This window comes from Toxorhynchites rutilus, chromosome 3 (genome assembly GCF_029784135.1).
Source record: "Toxorhynchites rutilus septentrionalis strain SRP chromosome 3, ASM2978413v1, whole genome shotgun sequence".
Taxonomy (NCBI): Eukaryota; Metazoa; Arthropoda; class Insecta; order Diptera; family Culicidae; genus Toxorhynchites; species Toxorhynchites rutilus.
In genome coordinates, this window is record NC_073746.1 from 78,157,341 (window position 1) to 78,170,948 (window position 13,608).

Consider the following 13,608-nt stretch of genomic DNA (forward strand, 5'->3'; position numbering starts at 1 on the left):
ATTTTGTTATAATTCTCAACATGAAGGCCACAGCCACAGGGCATTCATCTTGTGCTGTCAGGTAGTCGTTTTATTAAATAAATTAGTTGAAAAAGCATTATTAGAAATTCAACAACCACCCAGAACTAATCTGACAATGATCCCATAAATGCAAATCGTTCCATACATCTGCCATTTAGTCGAAGCCGATTCTTGATTTTGGCGCCAGTTCTAGAAAACAACCTTTCGCCTGTCTCTGTCAGCATTTGTACAGAGGTAAATCGTAGAAGAAGCGATCCAAATGTTGACATTATGTTTAAAAAAAATGTTAGGTGGCCTTTGATGAGATAAAAAATCGATGAATATTGAAAAACAAATCTACAAATAATTTTCTAATTTCGAAAGCAAAAAAAAAATCGATTTTCTCGAGTACAAAAGAATACAAAAAATTGGAAATGGGAATGGAAAAGATCGATCTTCTAAGAATCGATCCGATATCGTCCAATCCTAATACACAAGTGGTCTCGTTACCTTGTGTTAAGGAGAACGCTCCAGTCAGCTCGCGCAGTCCGAAGACATCGGTCGCAAATTTGTTCGCGTCTATTATTGAGCGGAGATTATACCGTTATCAGTTCGTGGCTGATGAAGTTATTTCGCCCTAATGGGGTTCTTCTGTATTGCGCGAGTGAGGAGAGCAGCAATCACAACCAGCGTGAGGAAGAAGTCCTCCACGTGTGCACATGTACGTGTGCCGTATCGTCGCTGTGTGTGCTTTATCATCGTCATCGATTCCATCATCGTGTTGTAGTGCGATATACCGTTGCAGCTGTGCCGAGCGATTGCCACGCGGTTCGATTGGGACACCGTTTCATTTCATTCGCATTGGTGTGCGCTTTAAGTATAACATATATTAGATTTAGGAATAGAGAAAAATTAAGAATTATATTATTTTATATCTGCCGTAATGGCAGAAAGAGGTCATGTTGAAATGGAGATTGAAACTACTGTTTCCTCCTCACAACGGGGGCTGGGAAGTCGCTTAAACGCGCTCCCTCCTCAGAAGATGTCTCTTCAGAGAAAGAGTAAATCAACCTCAACAAGCCCCCCTCAAGGAAATTGGCAATCTTTTCCTCTTCGCCCCCTCAATCCCTCGCTCCCGCTTCCACTCAACTCCCGAACTTGCCTCCCAGCCCTACTGATCCCGCTCCCGCTCAACAATCGATCTCGTCTTCCCACTCAGTTGTTTCCTCTCCTCGTGTCAAGGTCTATCCAGACAATGCACCTGGAGCTGGTCCATGGGTTGTTTTTCCGACCCAAACCAAAAGGAAAGTCTATCAATGTCATTCAGATCTGGCAAGATATTATTCCTCCGTGGTTGAAATCTCTAAGGTAAGACCGAACAAACTGCGTGTTGTCGTGAGAGATCGGAAACACGCAAATGCAATTGTGATCGACGAGAGATCGTGTTGTAGTGCCCATGACGTAGAAATCTCGGGGGTGGTAACAGAAACGGGTCTGTCGTGCGAAATGATAAAAGAAGGAGTTGGTAAATTCAAAAGACTCCTTTTGGTGGCCGTTAAAATGTTGGACAGCCAAGAAAAACTAAATTCACGCCGTCAGACTCGTTTCGAGTAACTTTTGCTGGTTCCGCTCTCCCTGACTAAGTCATGGTGGGCAAATTGAGACTGCCTGTGCGACTCTTCGTGCCAAAGCCCATGACTCGCCAAAAATGCAAGTCAGTTGGTCACACTTCAGATTATTGTGCCAACAAGGAGCACTGTGTCACTTACGGAGCATAAATGTCCATATTGCGGGGGATCCCCACACGAGCTCTCAGCTTGTGAAACTTACAAGAGTCGCTGGGAGAAACAGAAACGATCTTTGAAGGAACGCTCGAAGCGCACTTTTGCGGATATTTTAAAGGGCGCTTCTCCACTGGCCCAACAACAAATACCATCCCAAAATTCAAGGACAAGTCCCTCCGGTCATACCCACTGTTAGCATGCCTAAAAAATCAAGTGCAGCGGACAAGCAAAATCAGGTTCCTCCTGGTTTCCGTGGAAATAATTCACCTTCGAACGGCCCAGCACTAGAGGGGACATCAAAAACCCCAACCCCAACCCCTGTTTTTCCGTCCAGTTCAACTTCCCAATCGGGATTTATAAAGTTAACTGACCTTGTGGGTCGAATCTTCACGTGTTTTGACGTTTCCGACTCCATCAGAACCATTGTCATCTCAGTTCTTCCAGTGTTAAAGACAATTTTGCAGCAAATTGATGCAAACATGGCCTTTCCTTGCAATGATTATCTCTCGTGATGTCTTATTTAAATAGAGAGGTCGGAGATATCACTGTTTTACAATGGAATTGTCGTAGTCTTCCTCTTCTTCTTCAATGGCACTAACGTTCATAGAGGAACTTCGCCGTCTCAACGTAGTATTACTTGCGTCATTTTTATTAGTACTTAGTTGAGATTTCTATGCCAAATAACATGCCTTGAATGCATTCTGAGTGGCAAGCTCTAGAATACGCGTGATCACAGTGCAAGTCGGAGGAAATTTCTTTGACGAAAAATTCCCCCGACCAGAACGGGAATCGAACCCGAACACCCGGCATGTCAGTTATTACGCTAACCTCTCGGCCAAGGGAGCACGGAATTGTCGTAGTCTTATCCCTAAATTGGATACATTCAAATTTTTAATTCATATGTTCAATTGTGATGTTTTTGCTCTGTCCGAAACTTGGCTTTCTTCGCGAGATGATCTCTCTTTCCACGATTTTAATATAATTCGCTTGGACCACGATGACAGATACGGAGAGGTACTATTGTGGATTAATAAGTGTCACTCATTTTTTAGAATTCCACCTTCCACCTATTGGAGGGATCGAAGCTGTTGCTTGTCATGCAAACATCAGAGGCCAAGACCTCTGTATTGTCAGCTTGTATTGGCCTCCGAAAGCTGCGGTTAGCCGCAATCAACTTGTTGACATGTGCTCACTCCTTCCTGAGCCACGATTGATCTTGGGAGACTTCAACTCTCACGGAACTGCCTGGGGGAAACAGTACGACGACAATCGTTCATATGACCTTTGTAACAGCTTCAATATGACCGTTTTGAATACTGGGGAAACAACACGTGTACCTAAACCTCCTGCTAACTCAAGAGCTTTTGACCTCCCACTTTGCTCGAATTCACTATCGTTAGATTGCAAGTGGAATTTAATCCAGGACCCCAATGGTAGTGACCACTTACCAATCAAAATTTCCATCACCATTGGGTCGAAATCTTCTGAATCTATAAACATGGCATATGACCTCACAAGACACGTTGACTGGAAAAAATATGCGGACGCGATTGCTCTAGCCATCAATTCCAGAGATGGTTTGCCTCCATTGGAAGAGTATAACTTCATTTCTCATTTGATCTATGACAGCGTGGTTCGTGCTCAACCGAAACCCATCCCAGGCTCCACTATTTGTCGAAGGCCCCCAAATCCACGGTGGGATAGTCAATGTTCCAAGCTTTATCAGGATAAATCGAACGCATTTAAAGCTTTTCGGAAACGTGGAATCATTGAGAATTTTCAAACGTATTTGGACCTTGAAAATCAATTCAAAAACTTGATGAAAGGGTAAAAAACGTGCTTATTGGCGAAATTTCGTTGTCACGAGAAACGTCAATGAAAAAATTGTGAAAAGTGGCTCAAAACATGAGGAATTGCTCTTCAACGAATGAAAGCGAGGAATATTCACATCGATGGATTTCGAATTTTGCACGGAAAGTTTGTCCCGATTCCGCTCCTGTGCAAAACATTGTTCGAGATATACCACAAGATAGGTGCGATCTTGATTCCGAGTTTTCGATGGTAGAATTCTCTCTTTCTCTCCTTTGTTGTAACAATTTGGCTCCAGGAACGGATAGAATTAAGTTCAACTTGTTGAAAAACCCCCTTGATATGGCGAAACATCGCTTGTTGAATTTATTCAATCGGTTTCTGGAGCAAAATAAAATATTGGACGAATGATTGTCTTTGCTTTCTTCAGAAATTCAAATGGCTTCAGTATTCTTGGACATAAAGGGGGCCTTTAATTCTGTTTCAATAGAGGTTTTGTCAGACAAATCACACTCTCGGGGTCTGCCACCTCTATTTAATAACATGTTATATAACTTGCTTTGTGAGAAACATTTGAATTTTTCTCACGGATATTCGGCAGTGAGTCGGGTCTCCCTCAGGGATCCTGTTTAAGCACCCTTTTGTACAACTTCTATGTAAACGACATTGACAATTGCCTTACACAAAATTGCAGCTTAAGACAACTTGCAGATGATGGAGTGGTGTCTGTCGAAGGATCAAAAGAACCCGACCTGCAAAAACCCTTACAAGATGCTTTAAACAATTTTTCAACCTGGGCTAGGGATCGAATTCTCCACGGAGAAAACAGTGATGGTGGTATTTCCTAGGAAGCATAGACCAGCAAAACCAAAGCTTCAACTTTTGGGTAAACCGATCACTCATGCTATGTCATTCAAGTATCTTGGGGTCTGGTTCGACTCCAAATGTACTTGGGGGGCTCATATTAGGTATCTGAGTAAAAAATGTTAACAAAGAATAAACTTTCTCCGTACAATTACCGGCACCTGGGGAGCCCATCCAGAAGATCTTATAATGTTGTATCGAACAACTATTCTCTCAGTGATGGAGTTTGGCAGTTTCTGTTTTCAATCAGCTGTCAAAACACACCTCATTTAACTCGAGCGAATTCAGTATCTTTGTCTCCGTATTGCGTTGGGATGTATGCCCTCAACGCATACCATAAATCTCGAGGTTTTGGCAGGCGTACTCCCGTACTCCCGAAGAAGGTTGATCCTTCTTCGTATATTCCCAACCATGTTTGTTTTCCTGACTACATCAATTCCTCTGTACATTTTGATCTGTACATGAAGGAAAAAATCCATGGAATTCCAGATTATCATCGATCGGGGATCGTTCCTTCGATCTTCAATGCAAAGTATGGGCGTATCAATTGTGATAATATGTACTTTACTGATGGGTCCTCTATGAATGAGTCCACAGGATTTGGAGTGTTCAACGAAATTTTTCAGCATCTCCCACAGTCTTCAGTTTCCTTGCTCAGTGTATATTGCTGAATTGGCAGCAATTTACTGGGCGCTGGCCAGCGTCGCCTCACAACCTGTTGAACACTATTACATTGTAACGGATAGTCTTAGCTCTGTCGAAGCTATCCGTTCAGTGAGGCCGGAAAAGCACTCGCCGTACTTCCTTGAGAGAATACGAGAAATTTTGAGTGCTTTATCCAGACGCTGTTATGTCATTACCTTTGTCTGGGTCCCTTCCCATTCCTCAATTCCGGGTAATGAGAGGGCTGACTCATTAGCAAACGTAGGTGCAATTGAAGGCAATAGTTATCAGCGTCAAATCGCCTTCAATGAATTTTATTCTTTAGTCCGTAAAAATACCATCGCTAACTGGCAACGTAAGTGGAACGAAGATGAATTGGGTCGGTGGCTTCACTCGATTATCCCTAAGGTTAGCCTCAAACCATGGTTCAAAAGTCTGGACTTGAGTCGGGACTTTATTCGCACCTTCTCTCGGCTCATGTCCAATCACTGTTCGTTAGATGCGCTACTCTTTCGTATTAATCTTGCCGACAGCAATATCTGTGTTTGTGGCCATGGTTACCACGACATCGAACACGTTGTTTGATCGTGCGAGGGATATGTTGTTGCCAGATCGAATTTAGAGAACTTTTCTTCGGGCCAGAGGAAGGCAGCCCAATGTACCGGTGAGAGATGCGTTGGCTCGGTTAGACCTTGATTAAATGTCCCAAATATATGTCTTCCTAAAAGTTATCGATCTTCGTGTGTGATTGTCCTTATATCCTTATATTCTCCTTTTCCTTTTCCTTCGCGAGAAATCAAATCCCTTCTTACTAACAATAGAATAAGGTGAAATGTAAATACATATTAGATATAAGATAGGCTTAAGAATTGAGTGTGATGAATGTGTGTGTGAACATTGTCAACACATCCTTATATCCCTCCTTTTCCAGAAGAAAATATGTCACCCTTCTAAACTCGAGCAAACCGCGAGTAATCGGTTCTCTACTTCATTAACATTAGAATTTATGAAAAATGTTTATATATACTTGTAACAATACAAATAGGAGTTTGGCTCCTTTAAACTTATGTAACTGAGCATGTGAAAATAAACGATTTAATTAAAAAAAAGGAGAACGCTTGAAATATTAAGGAATTTACACAAATATCATATCTTTCGTGATACAGATTCCTCACCAATCAATTGAAATTTTAACACAAAGACTGTATTCTACATTTCGTGAACATAATGTTCTTCATGATTTATTATAAATCATTGTTAGCTTATAACTTAAACAGACTTGATTTTGCAAAATAAGTCCCGTAACATAGAGAATACATCAAAAACATCATAGCCCTTTACTGTTGTATATTTTCCTTAATACATATGTGATACATTTTTTTCTCTTCTTCACTAATCGTCACCGGTGCCTTCGAGAGTAAATCTTTCCCATCCAGTGTCTTGGGGAAAGCAATCACATCCCGAATGGAGTGTGCATTACAAAGCAACGCTATATACCGATCCAATCCTATTGCAAACCCACCATGTGGGGGACATCCACATTCCAGGGCGGCCAGTAGATGTTTCAGATGGGAACGGTCAAACTGCAACACTTCATCCAGAACCAACTTCTGCAGTTCACCGTTGTGAATACGAACCGATCCCCCGCCAACTTCAACCCCGTTCCAAACCAAATCGAACGACTGAGATCGGATTTCGGTCAAATTCTGCTTCCCTTTAAGCTTTTCTAAATCCTCTGGATGGGGAGCGGTGAAGGGATGATGAACACTTCCCAAGGTACCAGTATTTTCGTCAAGTTCAAACATGGGGAAATCGACCACCCAGCAGAAGTTTTGTACGGTCGAAGAACGCTTCTCCACGAGACCTCGAGTTTCCAGATTCTCGTAAAATGCTAGCCTAACTTTTCCCATCATGTCTTGCTGGAATGATAGATATGAATCGTTTGTTGAATTCGATCAATCGAACGCAGAATTGCGTTCGTTTATACTAACCACATCACGCCTTTTTCCATATCCCAGCAGCAATAGATCTCCAGGTTTAAGTGATAAATGCGATTTCAATTCTTCTGCAACTCCGTTGTCGAGCAGTTTTTCGATTGACGTTTCCAACCAGTCCTAAAAAATTGTGATCAATACTGTATGAGAAGCGTAAATATATCGAGAACTTACTGGTGTTATGTAGCTACAAACTAACTTGCAGTTTCTGTATTCCTTGGACAACCCATTCAGTACTTTTTTCATCGACGTTGGCGAACTACTGTATGGTTCGTTGGCCACAATGGCATACGCCCCGTAATCGCACCTCTGCAATCCTAGTCGCAACTTTTCATTCAGTTCCATTTTGAATGTCACATCTTGCATTTCGTACCCGAATCTAGTGTCTGGTTTATCACATCCGTAACGCTTCATCGCCTCATCCAGTGTCATCCGATGGAAGGGAAGCATCAACGCGCCGCCCGTGAAGGGCCAGGAATAAGCCAAAACTCCTTCCACAAGAGACATTATTTTCTCTCGATCTGTAAAGGACAACTCAATATCGAGTTGGGTGAATTCCGGTTGGCGATCCGGGCGCGTAGCTTCGTCTCGATAGCAACGTGCAATTTGGAAATACCGGTCAATAGCACCCGACATGAGCATCTGTTTGAACTGCTGTGGGCTTTGGACCAACGAATAGAAGTGACCAGGTTTGCGTGTTGGTACAACGAATTCCTGAGCTCCCTGTAAATGGTCGATGCGAAATGTGATCACATAACAGATGTGGCACACCACTTACATACCCCCGGTGTTCGCCGGAACAATGTCGGTGTCTCGACCTCGACAAATCCACAATTGTTAATCATATACTCTCTCATCTTCATGATAATCTGCGACCGTAGTCTAAGATTCCTCTGCATTTGCGAACTTCTGAGAGCGATGTATCGATGCTCCATCTGTAAACTCTCCCTCGCTTTATTGTGATTCTTGAGGTCGATTGGAAGACGACTCCTAGCACTATTTAGTACTTCAACTTCCTCCAAAACGACTTCGATTTGACCGGTTGGTATGCGGAGGTTCTCCTGTCCTGTTGGTCGTTTTATCACCGTTCCCTTGACCTCCAGGATACTCTCGAAAGATATATTATTCAAAGCAACCTTCGATACCAGTTCATCTGGTATTACAATCTGTGTCGCACCGTAACCATCTCGGAGTGTGAAAAATTTGTTCATCCGTGAAAACTCCAACCATCCACATAGAGTTACATTCTGACCAGCGTGGGAAGTTCGTAATTCCCCGCAGTTGTGAGTCCGATTTGTGAAACGATTCAATTTCGCATTTTCAAAGTCTGCTACTCCTTGCGAGAGTTCTGGAGCAAGACTGGCTACAGTTGAATGCTGACACTTATGAAACGATATGCTAGACAAGCCATACATTCGCCTGATCGTGTAATCAGAAGTTCTGCTGGGATGAGTGCTCTATGAAGATAATATTTATACAACCTGAGATAAAAAATCTGTATAGATACTGACCACCTGACCAAGGCCAAAATATTGTGAGGCAAACCGGGCAGGACATGCCCTCCTTGCTGGAAATGATTGTCGCAAGAATAAGCCGCCATTCTTAAACAAATGTGAATGTAACATGATGGAATTCATTGCAAATTATTGCATAGGAAAACTAAAAACTGTACAGCAAATTTAAAACACCGGTGTTTTGATTTGTCACAATATTTCAAGATATAAATATAAAATTGCAACATAACAGTTCACACACACTGTTAAGTGAAAAAGGAAGATATTCAATACGTTGACAGCACCTTACAGATTTACAATATTAGTCATGAACGCTCCCCAGACTGATATAGAAAAAAAAACATCTCGCTAAACATGCTTAACACTCCTATACTCGCGCATTTGTCTGTCAGACCGAGAAATCAATAATTCGTTCATTTATCAGAAAATATCAACACTACGACTTTGCGATTCTCTCTAGCTTCGTTATTCGTCGTTCGTCATTGTTCAGCGTATCGAATGTGTTGGTGCCACTTTTTTAACATATTCGGTCTGACACACCGACACGAGTATAGGAGTAACTTTTTTGGACAAGTGCCTTTTTTCAAATTCTAGAATATTGTTGAATAAAATGTATAAATTAATGTTAGTGGCGTGGAATATTCAAAAGCAAAGTATAAATGTTTGACCTTCGTATAGTTATTCGCTAAATATAATGGACATACATATTCACACTTGTGAAAGAATTTAACTTGTGGAATAATTGTAGACAGTAAACTATAAACTAATCGGTGGCTTATGGTAATTTTTAACAGTTCGGGGATATATTATTTATAATGGACAATATCGACAAGAGAACAAGAAAAAGAAAAGGAAGTTCCTAGAAATCCTTTTATATCATCTTTTTTGTGCCCCATCTAAAAAAAGGCATTAATCTCTAGTTTACCAAGAATACAGAGACAAAGAACATTAGAAATATGCAAACTTTATATTCCAGAACTTTTATCATCTGGTAATTGTCTAGAAGGTCGTTATACATTCTTCTCTTTGATAAAAGACCCGAAAAATACGCAACAACTGCATGAAATGTATAAAATATGTTTGTTTCGGGCATGCAGTTATGCTATGTTCTGATTCTTACTCCAATGAAACCACAATCGATTAATACGTTTTTATGTTGTTTCATAGCTCTTTATACTTCCATGAATCGTACTCAGTTGCTTACTTGTAATTGATAACAGTGAAAAATTCGAATTTCGTTATTTGTGTTGGAGTATCAAAATTTACTCTGTTTTGAAGAGGCTGAATTAGATGACTATTGAAACATAATAAAGATGAAGAAAACATATTTTTTGGAGTTTTTTTCATTCAAATAAATGTCCTTCTTTAAATAAATGTCAATGAAACCTGAAAAATACACAATGACAACATTACAGAGAAGTTCAATTTTCGGTCTGTGACACCGTGCGCGAGTATACGTGTTATGATTCTGCACGCGAGTACAGGAGGGTTAAATATAAAACGTAGAATGAGCCAGAATGAATTGTTGAATTACAGAGGCTTCAAACTTTCTTGAATAAATGTTTTTACGGTAGTGAGACACTCCAACCCCTCCCCCCCTCTAAAAGGGGGCTGCCATACAAATTAAACACAAATTTCTGCATTACTCGAGAGTTAATCAAGCAAATGAAACCATATTAAGCATATGGAGGTTTAAGGGTGCAATAAATAATTCTATGGTGGTTAGACACTCCACCCCTCTCTCTAAGGGGGGGGGGGGGGCTGCCATACAAATGAAACACAAATTTTTGCATTACTCGAGAATTAATCAAGTAAATAAAACCAAATTTGGCATGTAACGTAACGGAGAAACATGTTATTTGCAAGTGGTTGAAAAATCTTGAACGAGAATTGTGTCTGAAAATAATGTGATATTATAATGTCGAGTATTGGTAGAAGTTCTAGGAAGTTTATAGTGAAAGGTAATTTTAAAGGGTATATTAGAAGATCAATCAACGAATAATTCTGCGATTGGACCGATGAACAGCATTTAGTAAGAAAACGTGAATGTGAGACGAAAAATAAATTTTGGGCGGGACAAAGTTTGCCGGGTCAGCTAGTTCAATATACAACTGATTGTTGTACAGAAATGCTGAACCTAATGCAATCAATAACTCGAAATTTTGTGACTTGGTCCCCTCTGACTCAAAACCGTTTACTTGTTCCTCAATTCAACACTTTGAGCCACGATTCAGCTGCGCTTTCCATTCAGCCCGCATCAAGAGCTTTTGTACAATATCAGTGTCGGTCACATCTCCCAAAGATACTCATTGTATAAATCTATGGATGGGTTATACCTATGATATAACCGCAAGGTTGACGTAGGACTTCCGTTGGCTTAGTAATCATTTGTGTTTTTCTCAATTAGCAATAATCGCACTTCGAATGTTTCTCATTGGGTACGATATCGCCGCTGCGCAAAGCTGATGATTAAATTATTGATTAAAGTAGTGAATGAATGAAACAATTCACGAATTCAATTGCAAACAAATCCCAATTTAGGTCAATTCATGCATTATGGTAGTGGTTATCGCAGCTAACAGTTATCAACATTTTGCCTAATCATCAAACGGTATGCGTAGAAGTTCAGTGAGCTGGCGACATGAAGGGGCATACAGACTTGAATAACCGAGCCCAAGCAATGCATTTGTACCCGCTTTTGTAGACCGTGTTAGCAGAACGCATTCCAGAGTGTAAAAATGCATGGGGATATGAAAAGTACTGCCGAGATCTGGAATGCCGATTTTCTCAACTTATTGGTTTCGGAATCTGTGTTTGGAAAACACATTCCGGTTTGCAAAAATGCGAGCGAGTACAAATGTACTCGCAGCTTGCATCTCATTTGCAATGCCAATTTCCCTTGGCTCCATGGTTTTGAAGTCTGTGTTAGGGAAACATTCCGATTTGTAGAAACGCAAACGACTCAAAAAGTACTCGCTGCTTGTATCTATTTTGCAATGCCGATTTCCCCTGGCTCCATGGTTTTGAAGTCTGTTTTAGGGAAACATCCATTCATTCCTGCGATGGTACCTCAATCGCTATTCAATTATAACTGAGAGGATTTCGGAGCGGCGATCGCTTATATACCGATTGGTGAGTTAAATAGCCTGTTTTGAAAGCAATTTTAAGGCTATTGAAACAAGTTATTGGATGAAAAAGTAACAAGTATATAACGCGTAGACATTTTATCTTTCGAATGAAGTGTTTATCATACCATTTCGTTCAGTTGTTTAGGAGCTATTAACGCTCAAAATCTCGGTCTCCGGCGTAACGCTTTCGTTTTCGAAACTTTGATTTTACACCCCGGTATAGAAATGAAAGACGTAGTCCTACGTCAAAAGAAAATATTCAGAAATTCGATTAGAAGGAAGACCCGTTTAATAATACATCCGAAAGCAAACCATATATATGTATTTTCTTATTTTGTAACTATCAGTTCCAGTCAGTCAGCACTTTCCTACCAAAAAGCTCAATGTCGGCCCCTGGGAACCGACGCGTGTTAAGGAAACAGCTGGCTGGAAAAATATTTTATTCGAACGAGAAGGTGATTGCAGAAATGACTATTTTACAGACTTGTACAAATTCTATTCTCGAAAGAGATCAACAAACTAGAGCAGCGTTGGACGAAGTGTACACACCTGAAAGGTTGAAAATAAAAATGATTTATCAGAACCAAGCAAACCATTTGTCATGACAATTGTCATGCGTAAATGCGAAAACAGAATAGAAACATACGGTATGAGGCATGATGTCGACGCCAACCTCTCTCAGTTTCTATTCTGTTTTCGCATTTTTGCATGACAATTGTCATGACAAATGGTTTGCTTGATCAGAACCCATTAAATAGTTTTAGTTTTTAACGGACTTTTCAAACGACTCTCGTTCTTTTGGGAAGTATGCATAGTGATCCCCGATAATCGTTCGATTAATCGATTAATCAAATACTTCCCACAGAAATCGATTATTGATCTAACGAATACTACGCAACCAATAATCGAAGCGAACGAATAATTTACGTCGAGTAACCGATCCAAACCCAGAGAGAAAAAACCAACGGTTTTATATGCGATTCACATAGAACGTTACGGAGAAGAAAGTCAACGTCTCCACTAATTCACACATGCAGTCAAGGCTTCCACCAGCACGGTCACGTCAAATGTCAATCGAATGATTTATTAATTGTTATTCATGGTGTCGCCACCTACAACAATTTCCAATTGCAATGCCCTCTTTCGAATCAGCATGCCTAGAATCAGTTGTAAATTTTGAAAAAAATCATTGAATTCAATTTTTTAAATGCTTTAAACCTGTAGTCCGACCCTTATTCAATAATAATAATATATAGACTATTTCTCTCAGCTAGTCGCGAATGATTTTCACTCCGAAATTGGGACCTAAGAGATATGTTGGCATAAAAAGTACAGTAAGTTACTTATAATGCGAAATGCCGAGGCACCACTCAGTGTCACATTGGAGGCAATTTTTTTGAGGCAATTGAACATTCGTGACTGGTGGGGACTTTCAATGTGGGTCCATAATTTGAGCCCCGAACTCAATGTTTACAAATATGTCCAATTAGAGGTAAAAATGTCCAATTAAACGTGTTGCATCACAGCCCAGCAAACATTGAATCGCATAACAAGCGTATATATAACATCATATGCCCTACAATTTGGTTGGCATATAATGCGCCTAACTGGCATATGCATGCAAAAGTGGAGGCCATATACATACATGGCAAATGTTTACCGAATTTGTTTGGATGAATATGCAACTTTGACCGACTATAATAGCGATTATGTTGGAATTGAATTGCGATCTAATATGAATATATTCATGAATTGTCAAAGCACCAAATACATCTTTTACCATACTCATATACGATTGATTACAGACTTAGAAAAAAAAACCAATGGGGCAAAATATTTTCGAGAAATGTTT

General features: G+C 40.4%; 1 protein-coding gene across 1 annotated transcript; it reads right to left on the bottom strand.

Annotated features, from left to right (window-relative positions):
- Positions 1 to 6,396: 6,396 nt before the first annotated feature.
- Positions 6,397 to 8,860, bottom strand: LOC129775018 (aspartate--tRNA ligase, mitochondrial). Its single transcript, XM_055779172.1, has 5 exons — positions 8,626 to 8,860; positions 7,897 to 8,571; positions 7,289 to 7,837; positions 7,112 to 7,234; positions 6,397 to 7,039 (listed from the first exon to the last, which is right to left on the bottom strand). The coding sequence occupies exons 1-5, from the start codon at positions 8,749 to 8,751 to the stop codon at positions 6,458 to 6,460; spliced, it is 2,055 nt and encodes a 684-aa protein (XP_055635147.1). The 5' UTR covers positions 8,752 to 8,860; the 3' UTR covers positions 6,397 to 6,457.
- Positions 8,861 to 13,608: the final 4,748 nt, after the last annotated feature.

What these genes read in the sequence shown, in the direction of transcription:
- LOC129775018 (XM_055779172.1), bottom strand. Translation starts at nt 8,751, where the DNA reads ATGAATTCCATCATGTTACATTCACATTTGTTTAAGAATGGCGGCTTA. An exon ending in TGTTCCGGCGAACACCGGGG is followed by an intron (nt 7,838 to 7,896) that starts GTATGTAAGTGG and finishes GACCATTTACAG; the next exon opens with GGAGCTCAGGAATTCGTTGT. An exon ending in ATGGAAAAAGGCGTGATGTG is followed by an intron (nt 7,040 to 7,111) that starts GTTAGTATAAAC and finishes CTATCATTCCAG; the next exon opens with CAAGACATGATGGGAAAAGT.